Source organism: Salmo salar, chromosome ssa17 (assembly GCF_905237065.1).
Source record: "Salmo salar chromosome ssa17, Ssal_v3.1, whole genome shotgun sequence".
Lineage (NCBI taxonomy): Eukaryota > Metazoa > Chordata > Actinopteri > Salmoniformes > Salmonidae > Salmo > Salmo salar.
Window position 1 is genome coordinate 12,901,021 of NC_059458.1, and position 19,665 is coordinate 12,920,685.

The 19,665-nt window shown below is 43.1% G+C and overlaps 1 protein-coding gene across 2 annotated transcripts in view; it reads left to right on the forward strand.

Moving 5' to 3' along the window:
* The first annotated feature begins 4,976 nt into the window (after positions 1-4,976).
* The window catches only part of LOC106575199 (neuroligin-4, X-linked-like), a 75,478-nt gene continuing 60,789 nt past the window's right edge, over positions 4,977-19,665 (forward strand). Inside the window, exons 1-2 of one of the 2 annotated variants that reach the window (XM_014151534.2) lie at positions 4,977-5,359; positions 12,621-13,403. In XM_014151534.2, coding sequence (XP_014007009.1) covers positions 12,896-13,403 — 508 coding nt within the window. In that variant the 5' untranslated portion in view covers positions 4,977-5,359; positions 12,621-12,895. The remainder of the gene's footprint in view (positions 5,360-12,620; positions 13,404-19,665) is intronic. The other variant, XM_014151535.2, reaches the window with a different exon arrangement.

Here is a 19,665-nt window from a genome sequence, read left to right on the forward strand (position 1 = left end):
GATACTATACAAAAATATGGATAGGCAGAAAGATTGAAGGCCAACCCCTGTGACAACAGAAGTCATTGCTGCTAATGATTTACAATCTGTTCCCGAGTCCAGTCAATCATCATAAACCCCATTTAGGAGGGGATTTTGAATCCACTGGGAATCCAACAGTCCTCGTCATCTCATTCCCCTGATTAACAGAGTCCTTTATTGAGCATCCCAGGCCTTATTCACAGTCCAACCGTTGAAGGGGCCTCTCGTTGACAAATTAGCTAGGCTAAAGACTTCCTAATCAGCCTCAGAATGGAGGAATTTCACACTCCTCCCCACTGTGTTACAGATCATCATAATCTAGCTGAGGGCCATTTTACTGTAGACCAGACATACAGAGAACTTCATTAATTCACCACACCGGGATCCAGTATGTTACTGTAGCATCCAGATTCAGTCGAAGAAGAGGGTGTGACCGGAGATGATTTGTGGTGATCATAGCCAAGTTGATTGGGAAATGGTGAGTCAGTAGAGGTCATAGATGACCAGGAACCAACATGTACACTATAGTCAAGACATCATAGATGCGGCTAAAGGGGATCAGTGGTACAGTAAATGACGAGAGAGAATCCGGTAAGAAATACCTAACAGCGATAGTCAGAGGACTTTGACCGTTCTTCATTATTGTGATCGGGGGCTTTTGTTATGTTGGATATCTACCAAACCTATTTCTTTCTGAGTGTATAACAAACTGTTTCTGTCTATCGTGCTCACTTGCTGTGGCAGCCCCCATTTATGATTTTGATCAAAAGGTCTGGACTTTCCATGTACAGAGGTGGGGCTGGGGCAACCCCTATGGGCATAAAATCACTCCAAGTTCACGAGGCTCAGAGTCGTCTGGGCACCAAACTTTCCTCACTTTCCTCCAGCAATAGCTTTGTCTTGTAGAGTAAACAGACCACTGACATGCAGCGGCAGATACCAAACAGTTTCCAATGCCACTTAGCTCCTTACTGTATGTCTACCAGTGTGACCAATGACCTTTTGTGTTCCTGTTCATTTTAAAATGAAAATTACATGAATATTACATTATTACAGTAGTTTTAGCAACTCTTTCCTCCAGTAACTGTAGTGGTCTGGGTGTAGCTGGTGCAGAGGAGTCAGGCGCAGGACAGCAGAGATGAGTAAGACAAGTAACTTTACTCAAATATTCCAATAACATGTCGTAATACCGAGCCCACAATAACGGACCGAACATACATAAAACAATCACGCACAAAAACCATGGGGAAAACAGAGGGTTAAATAATGAACATGTAATTGGGGAATTGAAACCAGGTGTGTAAAACAAATGGAAAATGAAAAGTGGATCGGCGATGGCTAGAAGGCGGGTGACGTCGACCACCGAACGCCGCCCGAACAAGGAGAGGGACCGACTTCGGCGGAAGTCGTGACAGTAACGTTTTTTAAAATAATTTGCATAACATTATAATCCGAAAGAAACCTGTAACTGTTGAAGGTGATCTTGCTTTAAAGAATCCCCTTTAATTTATCTAGGCAGAGCGAGTTATTAAATAATGATTTAATCATGAATTAATTCCTATTTAACAGACACGTTAATATTCGTATAGCAACTCTGATTTGATATATTTACTAAGCCAAGTAGGTACCCAAACTAAAGACTGTAAGTGTCACGGTTGTCGTAGGATGAAGCGGACCAAAGTGCAGTGGGATTATCATTCCACATATTTTATTGAAATGTGAAACTATGCATACATACAAAATAAACTGAATAAACAAATAAACAACAAACCGTGACGAAGAGTTAACATACACTAACTCAAAAACAATCTCCCACAAACCCAGGTGGGAAAAACACCTACTTAAGTATGAGCTCCAATTAGAGACAACGATGACCAGCTGCCTCTAATTGGAGATCATCCCAAACAAAACCCAACATAGAAATACAAAAACTAGAACATAACAACATAGAAAATCTACACTAGAAAACCCCCCCTGTCACGCCCTGACCTACTCTACCATAGAGAATAACAGCTTTCTATGGTCAGGACGTGACAGTAAGAAATTCCTGTTTCATATAACTTAGACTGGTGTGCAGTGTGGTGTTCAATGCTCAACCCAAATGATACAGATGTTGGAAGTTTTTCCAAACATTATTGTGGAGACAGAATTGGGGTCTTTGTTTAATGTAAATCATTCCTCCAAAATAGGAAAAAGACAAAAGGAAAAAGTTTTTAAATGTACTCACAATGCGGTTGGCAATGCCGTTGGAAATGCTGGATTTCTCAGAGAAACTCAAACATCACAAATATTGTATGAGTGAATCTACGCTTTGTGGTTGATACAGTATATACCAGAGGCTGGTGGGAGGAGCTATTGGATGAGCTCATTATAATGGCTGGAATGAGCTCTAGGGAGTCAAACACACTGTTTCCATTTGTTTGACGTGTTTGGTACCATTCCATTGATTCCATTCCAGCCATTACAATGAGCCCGTCCTCCTATAGCCCCTCCCACCAGCCTCCTCTGGGACACACCTAATAGATTCTGCCTTTTTACATTAACTTCAGGAAGAGGAAAAGCTATATTGAGATAAGAATAGTGCGTTCAAAATGTCAAGAGAGAGAATGGTTGTCTTCTACAGACTAGGCAAACTTTCCGTTTCACAGCAGTTAATTGGCTAAAAAGAGGACCAGAACACATCGAAATGTGTATGAATAAAAATAACAAAAATGAGAATGTCATCGTTAACATGTGATGAGAATGTTTGTATTTCTGACTAGAATGTTGGATGGTTCTGCGTGACACTTACCTTACATAGACTGTTCAGGCGTGTGTGTGTGTGTGTGTGTGTGTGTGTGTGTGTGTGTGTGTGTGTGTGTGTGTGTGTGTGTGTGTGTGTGTGTGTGTGTGTGTGTGTGTGTGTGGTCCTAGATTAGAATAATACATTCAGTGATGTTTTGTCACCTCTATGTTTTAAAACAATGGGTGCTCGGCAGTGGCTTTGAGATTAAAGGGATTGTTAGGGATTTTGGCAATGATGCCCTTTATCAACTTCTCCAGAATCAGATTAACTTTGTGTCCAGTATGAAGGAAGTTAGAGAGGTAGAACTATCCCTTTCATGCTAGCTGTTTCCAGTAATTGCGCTAATGCTAGTTGGCAACTTCCTTCAAACTGCACGCAGAGACATTCAAATGGTATCCACAAGTTAATCTGACTCTGAGGAAGTAGATTAAGGGCTTCAGTGCCAAAATCCCTAACAAAAATAGTGCAATATGTAGAGAATAGTGTGCCATTTAGGAAAACAACTATGTGATTCTGTCCACACTGGCCTCTGACTGACGACACCATGTTGTGGTGAGGTGTTGTAGTGATTATGAGGAATTTGGCAACCCAACCCTAAGGGAAATGGTAAACATGACTTGAAGGCAATTTATTAGCCTACTATAGTGACGTTTTCGTGCGTAGAAAGTTAAAATGTGTTGGCCTTAACAGACAAGCAAATAGCGCCGAGAGGTTATTTCAGCACCACGGACAGCGGTACAATTTGGATCCCGCGATCTAATGTTCAGCACCAAAGGACGTTGGACAGCGACCGTAAGGTGCTGCCAGAGGATCCCTAAACAGAAACACAGGAAGTCTTTGCCTTTCACAAAATCATTCAGCACAGGCTACATGCTAATACACCTTGGTGAATTAAAGACTGACTTATACAAAATGAATTTACATCTAGGCTACTTTGTAGGCTAATCTCTACATTAAATAGACAGAAATGTCAAATGATTTGACATAGGTTCGGTGAGCTAGTGAGGGTTTCCTTATTTTCGTCTCAATAAAGCTGGGTGAAGCAAGCATGGGCACGGCAGAGTGAACAGCGTGTGACCAAAGTTGGGGAAAGCTGAACTTTATACAAATACTCCGTGACATCGCGTTGCTATTGACCAATCGAAGCTCACTATAGTTTCCAGCCCCTAATGGATTGGCTGTTGATACCTAGCACTACCTAGCCTGCTTGCTAGCTTGCTAGCACCAACATGAGGGCAAAGCAAACTTGGTTATCAGAATTTACGTTAGGCTGCCGGAGGCGACCACATTCATCTATGCTGGAAACAGAACTCAGAGGGAGATCTCTTGGTCCCTTTAATCATGTCTGTCTATCGGCATGTGTGGGATAATGCATACTGTAGTTAACTTTTACATGTTTTCTCTGCAATGCAGGATAAAAATATGTATAGCGTTGGGCCAGTAACTGAAAGGTTGCTTGTTCGAAACTAGATAAAAAATCTGCCGATTCGCCCTTGAACAAGGCACTTAACCCTAATTGCTCTTCTAATTCGTTCTGGGTAAGAGCGTCTGTTAAATGACTAAAATGTAAATGTATGTTTCCATATAATTGTTTCTTTCGTTTTGGCACAGTTGGCTTCACTCTGCTGGTTGAAAATCCCAAAGAACTTTTTCACTTCGTGTTATTATTCAGTTGTTGATAGCTATAGGGCACGGTGTCTCAGCCAGTTTAAGGGCAGATTACCTCCATTTAAGCTTCATTAAATATATATGAAAACACTAACAGTTCAAATAAGATACGCCAGTGCTTGGCTACTGGATCGAAACTTTGCTTAAGCTGAATTCAATTTTGCTTAAGCTGAATTGGCTCGTTGTATAGCTGAAGAGTTTGTTAATAGATATTTGATACACGTTTCATTACAGGTACCTACATGGGTCGAACAGCCAGCCTGGGTGAATATGATCAGCAAAACAAAACTACAGTATGCCGCACTACACCTGCTACCCTCCTGTCCTTTCCTCACGGATGCCAAAACTGGTCCATACTGGCAGCTGGTTAACAGTGATGGAGAGAATGCGGCAATCCATTGGCTGCAGGCTTTGTACATTTCATTTAGTGTAGTCCAATAGCAACTGGAGCTAGAGAGAGGGAGAAAGTGAGAGAGTGAGAGAGAGAGAGAGAGAGAGAGAGAGAGCGAGAGGGGGGCGCCCGACTGAACAACCCTGGTCTTTCCATCCTTAATCTCTCGTCTTTGCTGTCCGATCTCTCCTCGCTTTCTCTCTATTACGGAAATTAGATGCAGCACAATTGACCGTGCTACTACAGTGACTTACGAAATTACATCATAGGCGACGTGTGTCATTAACACCCGGAAACCTCAATTTGTATTTTCTGCATAGAACCTGAAGCAGAGTTTGACTGTTTTTATCTGGACCCCACTGTCACGTTGGGATTTTCAGAGGAGCGCACACTGTGGAGTTTTATTTTTTCCCGTGTGGTGGTGTATATTTTATTATCACATCCCTTGAAGTCAGGACTACGAGCAAAATTCACACAGTGGGAATATCGCAAAGGTAAGTCTTGTTATTAGCCTACAAATAGTCAGTAAACCCATTTTCTCTTTCACACAGTTTAGTTTAATTTAGACCACCTATAATTTGTTTGTTTTCTGGCTGTTTTCTGGCGGCTTTCCGATTATATGGCTTGTCCGGACTCGCGCTGCAGACATTTTGAGAAGAGCTTGACTACCACAGGGAATTAATTTCTGTCATTTGCTTAAAGTGCGTGGCGCGCAACCTGTTTTTCAGAAATGTGTATGATCATTATTCAATGTAATAATGAAAACAAGCCATGTGTTGAACGAAATCGCCTGGCATTGCAAAGACGATTGAGCCATGCTCTACGCACTTTAAAGACGTGTTGAGGGGTTTCTTTGCTCAAAGCCAGAATGATCAAATTGTTGTTTATTCGCTTCTTATGTAAAGGGCCACAGCAACATGCGTTGGATTCGATAATGACAAATTGACCATGGAGAAAAACGCGCAAAAACGTATTATAGCCTAAGGGACATGCCATTCACAACCCTAATCGGCTGTGGCCACATTATTTCACACAAGCCCTTGGAAAGGGCTATCTGTGTTTGAACAGAGAGCAGCACCCATGATGTCCAGTGCTATTTAATCCCTGCAGATGACAAAGCGGCTCTTGGCAGCACTGCTATGGAGATGCCATAATTAATTTCATTTAAGTATATAGGCTGGCTATAAGTGCAACTGTAACCATACACTCACCACCAGTGTTGAAGGGCCAGGTCCACTGTCTGTCTGTCTGTCTGTCTGTCTGTCTGTCTGTCTGTCTGTCTGTCTGTCTGTCTGTCTGTCATCTATATTCCACATAATAGCAGGCTTTTAGAATGGGAGAGGAGCGTCTTGCAGTGAATGTGTGTTTGACCCACCATTAAGCATAGCTTGAACACCTCCGTATACCTATCAAAAGGTGTGAGGTGCATTGTAGACTGCAGATTCCCATCCAGGCTGAATCTGGCACCACATCACCAGAGTGAGTTCAGCGGAGAACCACAAGATGGTACTGTGGATATCTGGTAGATATTTGGGGACGAGACAAATTGGAAAAAATGCGTAGACTACTGTCTTGAACATTCACCTTAAATGAATCCTGCTATGTTCTGCTACCTTGAAAACTGTAAGCCCTTTTTTTAAATCTTGGTTGCATTTTAAGATTTTTAAGATTTTTAGTCTTTGCGAAAGCAAGATATCATATTCTCATGTCTATGTAGGCTGTACCTCCAGTACGCAGGCGGACAAGCTAGAGAGAAGGCTGTCACTCTCCTATGAATGATTCTTCAAGCTGTCTTCATGTCTATTCCACCAACCCCTTGCCTTCCTCCAGATTATAAATAGGCGTGTGCTATTCGAATTGACACCGAGAATAATATTATAGACATTGTCAGAAATGTAACAGGGTTTAACTGTATTATTTGTAATGAATGAAAGGTCAACATTCTGGTCCCTAATAGGCCTGCGTGCATTTTGATTAGATGTGATGGTAGGCTGAAGGCTTTGGAGGGGCATCAGGTCTCAACCCAAATACTTATTGTAAATAATTGGTCTATATTGTCATAACACAATGTAAGTGTATTAATGCATTACAAAAGACGTTATAAAGCTTCATAGGTATGTACTTTATGGAAAGTGTTACCAAATAGGCTTACTTTTTACATGATTTGAACATTAGGCCTATTTCAAATTCACTTTACATATTTGGAGTGACACACTGTTATCATAGCTCTCCCAGTTGGTGACATCATTATAGGCCTATTTGAGTCAGTCAGTCAGGCCTACCCATCAGAAGAAAAAAATAAATAAATCACAATTGGAGACATTTTACCTCACTTGTGCAATTTTCCTCAAGAATAGGCCTATGGGTGACAGGCCTATAGACGACATTCTGGGTATAACATGGCATAAGTGTCAAAATAGAACACCTATCCAAATACACTGGACAGCATTTCAATTTGGAATCCAATAGTAGGCATAGCCATTCACTGTAAGACCGCATAAAACAACTGTATTATTATAATATACAATTATCAATCATTTAGCAAAACTTTTCTCCAAAGTGACTATTGTGCCTGCATACATTTTCATATGGGTGGCCCCAGTGGGAATCAAACCGACAATCCTGGCATTGCAAGTGCCATGATATACAAACTGAGCCACACAGGACCTACACTGTGTTAGCCTACTGAAGTAAAGTTCAATAGTTCAGCACTTTGTTACATGCGTCCCATACCATTTAGTAAATTGATATTTGGATGTTACTGGAATACACATTTTACCCATGTCTGCTGGCATGGTTACAGAGAGCAAGGTTATTACAGTATCACAACGTCATGAGCTATCCTTATCAAATCAATCCTGTTTTAAAAAAAAGAAGTATTTGCTCCGTCCAAGTTCAACATGAATTGTCAACAAAACTATCATTACAAATGGCGCACACACACATACTTTTTTCCAGCTCAGCGGTTGACAATATCTTCGTGTTCAGTACTGTCAACTTTGATAAATATCAATCCTTTATTGGTTGTCAAGGATCTCTGTTGGCCCTCTATCTCATTTTAGTGAGGGAGGAAGTCTGGCTTCCTTTCTATTGTTTACATTTACATTTAAGTCATTTAGCAGACGCTCTTATCCAGAGCATACATTTCATAAAAAAGTTATTCTTCGTACTGGCCCCCCGTGGGAATCGAACCCACAACCCTGGCGTTGCAAACACCATGCGTTGCAAACACCATACTCTACCAACTGAGCTACAGGGAAGGCCCCTGTGTAGTGTTCATGACCATCTTTAAGAGGCCAATAAAAGATGTCCTGTATGTGCATCACGAGAAGGTCAAGTAAAGTTGATGTTGAGTTTTGTTTGGTTCGCATCCCAAATGGCACCCTATTCCCAATGGGCCCTGGTTAAAAGTAGTGCACTATATACGAAATAGGGTGCCATTTGGGACGTTGCTTAGTGATGTTTTATTTTTTGTCCGTTCAAGGACATTTTCTACCGACTACCTATTTCAGTGAGGAGATACAGCTCCCTGAACCACATGTTTTATAATAATTAAAATGCAAATGATGGATTCAGCCTTTATTGAAATTCAAAAGACTTATCTCTTGTAATCATACAGACAGTGAGAATAGTATGCCCCATCTCTCCATCTCTTTCATCTCTTCATAATCCATCTCCCTCTTTTTCTCCTCACTCTCTCTTTCTGGTGTGTTACTGGTAAGAAGGCAGACTGAATATGTATTGCGTTTATACAGGAACTGCTGAAATATATGAACATAGTCCATTCCACCTTATTATTTCCTCAATCAACATTAAACTGGACCATAATCTTGGATCACATTCTTTATCCTGTCTTTGTTTAGAATCTGGTTCTGTTTCTTACATTCAACTTTTACTTATTTATTGAATTATTCAATTTTTGATGTCAAACAGAATATACGAAGTCAACAATGGCAGTTAGGCATCCGATGTAATCCCCCTGGCAGTGTGAGTGTCATTCTCATGCTGTGTTACAAGAGTGGGAAAGTAATTCATCGACGTCACTGATTTGACAAGCAGACCACCATCGTCTCAGTCTCAACACCATCCGAGGGCATGCAGCGGAATGAGGCAAGAGAGGAGAGTCTCTTCTTCCTCCGAAATGAAATGAAATGACCTGCTGCATGCATAAGCCATCTGCTTCTGACACAAATGTCTGTGAGAGGCTTCTTAACCGGCCAGCGCTCCTATTCATGAGGCTTCACACGTAAGCTCCTTGGTGGAGTAAAGTACCCTAAGAGAAATAATCTACTCAGTAGACTGGAGTATATCCCCCCCCCCCCTTGCTTGGCTACGATACTACTAACAGAATGCTGATAGATTGTATTGAAGTGTAGGAGGATCTAGGTAGGCTCGTTTTGTGAATGGGGTGCTCTGGTTTTATATGGATAACCATGAGGAAATGTTTCCTACACTGTGGAGTGATTCTCATATGAAAAAATACTCAAGCGTGAATACAGTTGCAGTCGGAAGTTTACATACACCTTAGCCAAATATATTTAAACTCAGTTTTTCACAATTCCTGACATTTAATCCTAGTAAAAAGTCCCTGTCTTTGGTCAGTTAGGATTACCACTTTATTTGAAGAATGTGAAATGTCAGAATAATAGTACAAAGAATGATATATTTCAGCTTTTATTTCTTTCATTACATTCCCAGTGGGTCAGAAGTGTACATACACTCAATTAGTATTTGGTAGCATTGCCTTTAAATTGTTTAACTTGGGTCAAACATTTTGGGTAGCCTTCCACAAGCTTCCCACAATAAGTTGGGTGTATTTTGGCCCATTCCTCCTTACAGAGCTGGTGTATCTGAGTCAGGTTTGTAGGCCTCCTTGCTCGCACATGCTTATTCAGTTCTGCCCACACATTTTCTATAGGATTGAGGTCAGGGCTTTGTGATGGCCACTCCAATACCTTGCCTTTGTTGTCCTTAAGCCATTTTGCAACAACTTTAGAAGTATGCTTTGGGTCATTATCCATTTGGAAGACCCATTTGCGACCAAGCTTTAACTTCCTGACTGATATCTTGAGATGTTGCTTCAATATATCCACATAATTTTCCTACCTCACGATGACATCTATTTTGTGAAGTGCACCAGTCCCTCCTGCAGCAAAGCAACCCCACAACATGATGCTGCCACCCCTGTACTTCATGGTTGGGATGGAGTTCTTCAGCTTTTTACTCCAAACATAACAATGGTCATTATGGCCAAACAGTTCTATTTTTGTTTCATCAGACCAGAAGACATTTCTCCAAAAAGTACAATATTTGTCACCATGTGCAGTTGCAAAACCGTAGTCTGGCTTTTTTATGGCGATTTTGGAGCAGTGGCTTCTTCCTTGCTGAGCGGCCTTTCAGGTTATGTCGATATAGGACTTGTTTTACTGTGGATATAGATACTTTTGTACCTGTTTCCTCCAGCATCTTCACAAGTTCTTTTGCTGTTGTTCTTGGATTGATTTGCATTTTTCTCACCAAAGTACATTCATCTCTAGGAGACAGAACGCGTCTCCTTCCTGAGCGGTATGACGGCTGCGTGGTCCCATGGTGTTTATACTTGCGTACTATTGTTTGTACCGATGAACGTGGTACCTTCAGGCGTTTGGAAATTGCTCCCAAGGATGAACCAGACTTGTGGAGGTCTACAATTTTTTTTCTGAGGTCTTGATTTCTTTTGATTTTCCCATGATGTCAAGCAAAGAGGCATCGAGTTTGAAGTTAGGCCTTGAAATACATCCACAGGTACACCTCCAATTGACTCAAATGATGTCAATTAGGCTATCAGAAGCTTCTAAAGCCATGACATCATTTTCACAGGAGGCAGATGGTTGAGCTCTGATATTTATTATAACAAAAGGGGTAGGCAAAAGGCAGGTCGGGGACAGGCGAGAGTTCATAAACCAGGTCAGAGCCAAACAGTACCAGGCAATTCTTTTTTTATTTAACCTTTATTTAAGAACAAATTCTTATTTACAATGACGGCCTACCAAAAGGCAAAAGACCTCCTGCGGGGACAGGGGCCTGGGATTAAAATAAATAAATACAATATAAATATAGGACAAAACACACATCACAACAAGAGAGACAACACAACACTACATAAAGACAGACCTAAGACAACAACATAGCAAGGCAGCAACACTTGACAACACAACATGGTAGCAGTACAAAACATTGTACGAACAATTTGGACGAACAATCAACAACACAATCAACAACACAAAAGGTCAATTAGGTAGAGACAACAATACATCCCACAAAGCAGCCACAACTGTCAGTAACATTGTCCATGATTGAGTCTTTGAATGAAAAGATTGAGATAAACTGTCCAGTTTGAGTGTTGGTTGCAGCTCGTTCCAGTCGCTAGCTGCAGAACTGAAAAGAGGAGCGACCCAGGGATGTGTGTGCTTTGGGGACCTTTAACAGAATGTGACTGACAGAACGGTGTTGTATGTGGAGGATGAGGGCTGCAGTAGATAACTCAGATAGGAGGGAGTGGGGCCTAAGAGGGTTTTATGAATAAGCCTCAACCAGTGGGACTTGCAACGGGTATACAGAGATGACCAGTTTACAGAGGAGCATAGAGTGCAGTCCTATAAGGAGCATTGGTGGCAAATCTGATGACCGAATGGTAAAGAACTTCTAGCACTCGAGAGCACCCTTACCTGCCGATCTATAAATGATGTCTCCGTAATCTAGCATGGGTAGGATCGTCATCTGAATCAGGTTTAGTTTGGCAGCAATAGGCAGGCTTGAGGTCAGGACAGGCAGGGGTTCAGTAATCAGGTCTGAGTCCAAAACAGTACAAGGGGATAGGCAGGCTCGAGATCAGAACAGGCAGAGTGGTCAGGCAGGCGGGTTAGGTGTCAGGACAGGCAAGGGTCAAAACCAGGAGGGCTAGGAAAAACAGAGACCTGGAAAAGGAGCTAGGAAAAACCGCTGGTTGACTTGGCAAAACAAGACGAATTGGCACAGAGAGACAGGAAACACAGGGATAAATACACTGGGGATAATAAGCGACATCTGGAGGGGGGTGGAGACAAGCACATGGACCGGTGAAATAGATCAAGTCGTGACAGTAGTATTTACTATAGTATTCAACAATACACAAAAAATACTAAGTACTACAGTACACATGATCAACAGATACTACATTGTGTAGTATAGTATTCTACAGTATCCTACAGTTAACTACATAATTCTATAGTAAGTACTGTAGCATTCTATAGTAAACTGTAGTATTTTTTTGTGTGATGTCAAATTTTGGGTTGCATCCTTTTTCTCCCCCCTTTTCCAGAAGTGTGTACTTGCGCACTTCCTGTCATGAATTTACAAGCATTGGATTGGTGTAATCATTGACTAGAGAGTTTCCACCATTGTTAACTCCATAATGGCAAGTGTGCAAGTGCACACTTTAGGGAGAATCATCGGGATGCAGCCTTGGAGTTTTCTTTTATTGAAACTGCCGCTATGTGCAACATTATCCTGACCATAATGATGATGTCACACAAGGTAATAAAGCAGTTTGCCAATATAATATCTCTGTTGTTGATTCCACTCGAAACCACACTTTTATGTTGTTGTCTATTCCATGCTATTGATTTGTTAGAAAGATACAATTTCAACTATTGGAAGGGATTTGGACATCATACTGTATGTAGCCTTTGATGTGTCGAGGATTAACTTCCATGTCTCATTCTGTCTTCCCTGCAGGGTAACCAACCAAGCTGGAACTGGGTCGACGAGCAAAGACATCTGGAGACAAATACAGGCACTGCACCCCCGACCAATGACCTACACGTAGACCCACTCTCTTGGGATGGGGGGCACCGAGTTGCACAAAACTGCTCTGATTGGCTGGAGCTCTGTCTGTCAGCTGTCAATCACAGCCTGAGGAGCAGATTATTGGTCTGGGCTGCTGTGGGGGGTGGGAGAGGAGTTCCGGAATTTCCAGGACCGCAATCTGCTTGGCTGAGTGCAGCAGGAGCATGTTGAGGGGAGCCAGGCCAGGGGGAACCAGTACCTCTCCATTGAGCTCTGGAGGAGCCACTATAGCCCATGGATTGGGGATGGTCTACTTATCCAAGGTCTGCCTTCTCTTATGGATTGGCTTCCTGTTAGCGTCTGTGTGTCTGCCGGTCGTGGCTCAGACCCCAGTCCACCCTGTTGTCACCACAAATTACGGGAAGCTGCGGGGGTTAAAGACGACGCTGCCCAATGAGATCCTAGGGCCCGTGGAGCAGTACTTGGGGATCCCATACGCTTTGGCCCCTACAGGGGAGAGACGCTTCCAGCCCCCAGAGCCACCCATGTCATGGCCTGGGATCAGGAATGCTACCCAGTTCGCCCCTGTGTGTCCACAGTACCTGGAGGAAAAGTTACTCAACGATATGCTGCCGGTGTGGTTCACAGCCAACTTGGATACAGTGGTAACCTATATGCAGGATCAGAACGAGGACTGCCTGTACCTAAACATTTACGTGCCAACTGAGGATGGTATGTCACACCTTGATTAACACAAATATCTTGTTATCCTCTGTTTGCCTTTTTGTTTGTTTTGGCATTTCACTTTGTTCTGAAGCAGTTCAAAGTGGCCGGGATAACTCCTTGAACCAGAAACAGTGGTGTACTTTTGATCAAAGTGCAATACTTTTACCAAAGGGCACAATGCTTTTTTTGACTGAAGGCTTGAAATGAATGTGGACTACTGTATGTGGTGTAATAGAGAGAGAAAATAGATATTAAGACCTCCCTACTGTCTGAGGGCGTAGGATGTCCCACTCCTGTCTGTTCTGTAGCAGTCAACCTTCTCTCCTGTTGATTGGGTTCAGTGCAGAGGTACCGTTTGAGGTTTGAGTGAGCACTCCTGACTCGGAGTAGTCCTGACACTTACAACACTGATGTAATGCACTTACCCCCTTCAGGCCCCACTGTCAGACTCCTACAGGAAGATAAAAGAAAATAAAGAGTTGGTTAACAGTGCAACTGGTCAACCATGAACTGTCGCTGGGCTGTCGCTGTCTCTTCTGAAGAGACAGACTCTTTCCGGTCTATGAAGGTCAATGTGAGGAGAATTCTCCAATGTATTCATACTGAACTCTACACCTCTCTATGCTACATTTAGTCTGAGCTCTTGCGAGATTAAATACCACAGAAAGCGATAGATAATCTGACAATCCCAGTCCGGATGCACAGCCTGGGTCATTACTCTGACGTGCTATTCCACAATCTCCAGAGAATTATAAGAACAGTTCTTATAATCACTGGCGTGCACTGAAATCTCTATTCCCTGTGTGCAATTTTTCATTTACATGTAGGCAACTGGACTCAAATAAGTAGGATGTCCAAGTGTATCCATTCTATCCAGTCATTTCTGTTGTAGTGTGGCTTTACCAATGATGTGATAGGAAAGATATGGTTGTAGAAGTGGAGTGGATGGATCAAGGGTTAGAATTCTGGTGGACAGACAGTTGCTGGTTTAGCAGAGGCCTCTGAACTCCTTGGTCTGTGTATTGGTAATATTAGACCCTCAGGTAATATAACTAGCCTCAGGTATCTTTCATTTGGATACATTATGCCTTTTAACCTGAATTCATAGATGTCAATTACCGTTAGAAGGCAATTTCAGTATCAGTATATTACGATACGTTTGCTGGCATTAAAATGTATGAATGCAGGCCATGAATGTTGATGTATTAAAAATCTCCTGAACTAACGCTACAGTTCTTAGCTTAAGGCAAAATTGGCCTGAAGGAAAAACTCAACAGGAGTCAAGAAGACAACTCTCTCCATATTCTTTTTGAGTGCATCCCAAATGGCACCCTATTCCCTACATACTGCACTACTTTTGACCAGGGCACTATTCCCTACTACATAGTGCACCACGTTTGCCATTTGGGACACAGCCTCTGTCTCCTCTTGAGGAGTCAGTCAGTGCTTCATGGAAGACAACTCTCTCTCCCTGTTCTGTTCATCACCTTCTCCTCCATACTGCCGGCTGCCCGTCATCCTTACAGACGCCCTCAGAGTTGGCCTTTTCAAATCCTGTGTAATGTGGAGACTTCCTGACAGCCCGGGACCAGAAAAGAAGGCTTATAGTTTTATAGTTCTCCTCTTGAAATGGACTGACAGATTAAGAACGGCCTTCCATTGTGTCGTCTGATTTAAGTACATAAGACTTCGCCATATATAGTTAAATATTGATAACCTGCACAAGTTCTGTTCTTTTGTATCCTTTTTGATTGTGCAGTGTGGGTGGGGAATTCTGTTTTGACTAGCAAGGGTTGGCTTGTGAAAAGTGGTACATTTGGTATTGTATTTTAATGCCAGAGCTCCTTTAATTTTAGGTGCTAGGTTTGTCTGTGCAGACAAAAAGCTGCATTGTCTGTGTGTTTTTGTATGTCTGTGTCTGTGTGTGTGTGTGTGTGTGTGTGTGTGCATGATAGCTCCTGGAGCTTTTGCTGGAGCTGGCTTTATCAGCCTCCGCAGTGGCTGCAGACTGGGTACTACTGCAGAGACCCGGGAGGTAAACCTGTTTTATTGTGAATTAATCAGAGTGAATATGGAGCCTCTTGAGGGCTCTTCTGGGTGAGAAGACAATACCACACCAGGACCGTGTCCCAAATGGTACCCTTTTCCCTATGCAGTGCACTACTTTTGACCAGGGCCCATAGGTCTCTGGTCAAAAGTAGTGCACTATGCAGAGAATTGGGTGCAATTTGGGATACATCCCAGGCCTCATCTCTTTCTCTCTCCGTCTTTAATTATGAACACCCTCCTACATTAGTTCTGTTTTACTATTCAACACTGGAACAGAAATAGAAAGCAGAAATTACAATAAATGTATTGCTTGTTACCTACATGTGTGCTCCCAGAGGTAATGGCCTCTACAATTCAATGGCGAGCTGTGATTTATCAGATCTTTGTTGGTTATAGGGGTGTATGGCTGTGGCCCACACCTTGGCTACAGCACATGCAAAAGGGCCCCCTGTTCATGAGGCTCTGGTCAAAAGTAGTGCGTTTTATAGGGAATAGGGTGCCATTTCAGACTCACACTCATCAATGGCATAGTGCAGCAGATAACCTGTATTCTTGTATTTCATTATGAATCAAATTCTCCTTTGCATAGAAACACAAGAGGGAGAAAATCTACAGTACATGGAAGAAAGAGAACAAATACATTGACAGGGCTTGAATGACAGCTCAATACAGTATTATAGTAGGTTTACCTTGCCCTAGTGCTTTTTCTTGTGTGAGTGGCTTGTGTAAGAGAGAGCCGTGCTCTTTGGACCCTTCCCAAATGGCACCCTACTCCCTATATATTGCTCTACTTTTACCAGGGCCTATAGGGAATGTCCACTAAAAGGGAATGGGGAGCCATTTGGGACGCAGGCCCTTCTCTGAGCATAAGTAGCCTGCCAATCCCAGTTGGGTTCACAGCACTGGAGCCTGAGCTATTAGCTGCCAGTCTGTCTGTGGTGAGTGTGTGATTCAGACAGCCAGTCATACGCATGGAGAGGCAGGCAAGGCCAGGCAGGCAGAGAGAGGACAATATCTCCAGGCTAGGTCATGAGACAGCACAAATGGCACCCAGAAGGCTCTGTTGAAAAGTTGGTACACTATAGGGACTAGGGTACCTTTTTAGGGAAGAGGAAGAGGGCTCTGGTCAAAAGTGGCGCACTATAGGGAATGGGGTGCCATTTGGGATGCAACCTCCAACGACGTGCATCACTACAAACCTTGGACAACCCTGCATGCTCTCAGTTTTCCCTTTGACTTTTTCAAGGGCAACAAACAAATCAAGACTCAGTCAAACACAGAGACGGGATTCTTCTTTTATCTGGTCTGACAGATGTGCTGGGTGTCTGTCTGATGGTCATGCAGTGAGTGTGTGCACGAGCGCATGCATGTGTGCGTGCACACGTGTGGGTGTGTGTATGGACATTCTGTACAGGACAGATGTGGGAGTTTATGCTTTGCTGCGTTAAACTGACATGCCACTTGCCTTTGTTTGTACAGCTTGAGATACCGTTAACTGTGAGATTACAGGCCTGTTCAGTTGTGTGTGCGTGTGTGTGTGTCAAGCCTTAGGCCTCATTATGTACTAACCAGCTAGCGATCAAGTGGCTCAGAGACACCAGACCAACATAGTGTCAAAACAAACAGTTATCATAGCAATGTTTCTTGCTTTCTTTAAATGAGATAATATTTTAATTGGAACTAGAATGCAATCAAAATGGCACCCTATACATTGTATAGTTAACTACTTGTCACCAGGGCTCATAGGGCTTTGGTCAAATATAGTGGACTATATAGAGGATAGGCCCTTATGGAAAGATCACATGAATTTCACGTGAACACGTGAAGTGTTCCAAAAACACATGTTTTCATGTGATCACGTGATCTCATGTGAAGTTAATGTGATAACGTGTAAAGCAACATGTGATCACATGAAACTACACGTGAAAACATGTGATTGCATCCCACTGGGCACAGACGTCAATTCAACATCTATTCCATCTTGGTTCCACGTCATTTCATTGAAAAGACATGGAAACAACATTGATTCAACCAGTGCGTGCCCAGTGGAACGCAAAGTGTTCCAAAAAGACGTTTTCACACGATTTCACATGCGAAATCATATGATCTTCCACATGTCTAATCGTGGTTTCTCTTGAAGGCAGGTGGGATGCAACCACAGTCTAAGACCAGCAAAGTGGCTACTCAATGTTACAGGATGCTACTCCTGTCTCAGCTGTCGTAATCTTAATGATCATCGTTATTACTCTGATGGGTCTGTCAGTGAGTCAATCTGCAGTGCCTATCTGAGAATGAAGTCTATAATCAACCAGGTATTCTCACACCACAGCAGGCTAACGGTCCAGTTGTAGATCTAGCAATGGCTAATCACATCATCTTAACAACACGTCCATCTCAAATAACATAAGACCCAAATCAGACCCCTGTAGAGAACGGGTCTAACACTACCTGCACAGTACAGTACAGACACTATTACAACCCATACAGCCCCTGTATTCATAAATCACACACTGTTACTGGGCTGGCGATGGAAATCACCTCAGTGTCTCTAATGCCTTGAGGTCATAACACTACTAAATCAAATCAAATCAAATGTTATTTGTCACAAGGCAATCGAACAAGCGAAATGCCGGTACAGGGACAAAGTGGAGTCGCAATTCAACGGCTCAGACACGAGACGTATGTGGCAGGGTCTACAGGAAATCACGGACTACAAAAAGAAAACCAGCCACATCACGGACACCGAAGTCACGCTTCCAGACAAACTAAACACCTTCTGCCCGCTTTGAGGATAATACAGTGCCACCGTCACGGCCTGCTAACAAGGACTGCGCCCCCCCTCACCTCTCCTTCTCCATGGCCGACTGCTAACCCTCCCAGACGGCATCCCTAGCCGCGTCTTCAGAGCATGCGCAGACCAGCTGGCTGGTGTGTTTACGGACATATTCAATCGCTCCCTATCCCAGTCTACTGTCCCCACATGCTTGTTCCTGTACCCAAGAAGGCAAAGATAACTGAACTAAATGACAACCGCCCCGTAGCACTCACTTCTGTCATCATGAAGTGCTTTGAGAGACTAGTCAAGGATCATATCGCCTCCACCTTTCCGGCCACCCTAGACCCACTTCAGTTTGCATACCGCCCCAACAGGTCCACAGACGATGCAATCGTCATCACACTGCACACTGCCCTATCCCATCTGGACAAGAGGAATACCTATGTAAGAATGTAGTCCATTGACTACAGCTCAGCATTCAAGTTTGCAGACGACACAACAGTAGTGGGCTTGATTACCAACAATGACGACACAGCCTACAGGGAGGAGGTGAGGGCACTCGGAGTGTGGTGTCAGGAAAACAACCTCTCACTCAACGTCAACAAAACAAAGGAGATGATCGTGGAATTCAGGAAACAGCAGAGGGAGCAACCCCTTATCCACATCAAAGGGAGAGCAGTGGAGAAGGTGGAACGTTTTAAGTTCCTCAGCGTACACATCACAGACAAACTGAAGTGGTCCACCCACACAGACAGTGTAGTGAAGAAGGCACAACAGCGTCTCTTCAACCTCAGGAGGCTGAAGAAATTTGGCTTGTCACCCAAAACCCTGACAAACTTTAATAGATGCACAATCGAGAGCATCCTGCCGGGCTGTATCACAGCCTGGTAGGGAAACTGCACCACCCTCAAATGCAAGGCTCTCCAGAGGGTGGTGCGGTCTGCACAACGCATCACCGGGGGCAAACTACCTGCCCTCCATGACACCTACGGCACCTGATGTCACAGGAAGGCCAAGAAGATCATCAAGGACAACAACCACCCACACCACTGCCTGTTCACACCACTACCATCCAGAAGGCGAGGTCAGTATAGGGGCATCAAAGCTGGGACCGAGAGACTGAAAAACAGCTTCTATCTCAAGGCCATCAGACTGCTAAACAGCAATCACTAACTCAGAGAGGCTGCTGCCTACATTGAGACCCAATCACTGTCACTTCAATGAATGGATCTCTAGTCACTTTAAATAATGCCACTTTAATAATGTGTACATACAGTTGAAGTCGGAAGTTCACATACACTTAGGTTGGAGTCATTATAACTGGTTTTTCAACCACTCCACAAAATTCTTGTTAACAAACTATAGTTTTGGCAAGTCGGTTAGGACATCTACTTTGTGCATGACATAAGTACATTTTCCAAAAATTGTTTACAGACAGATTAT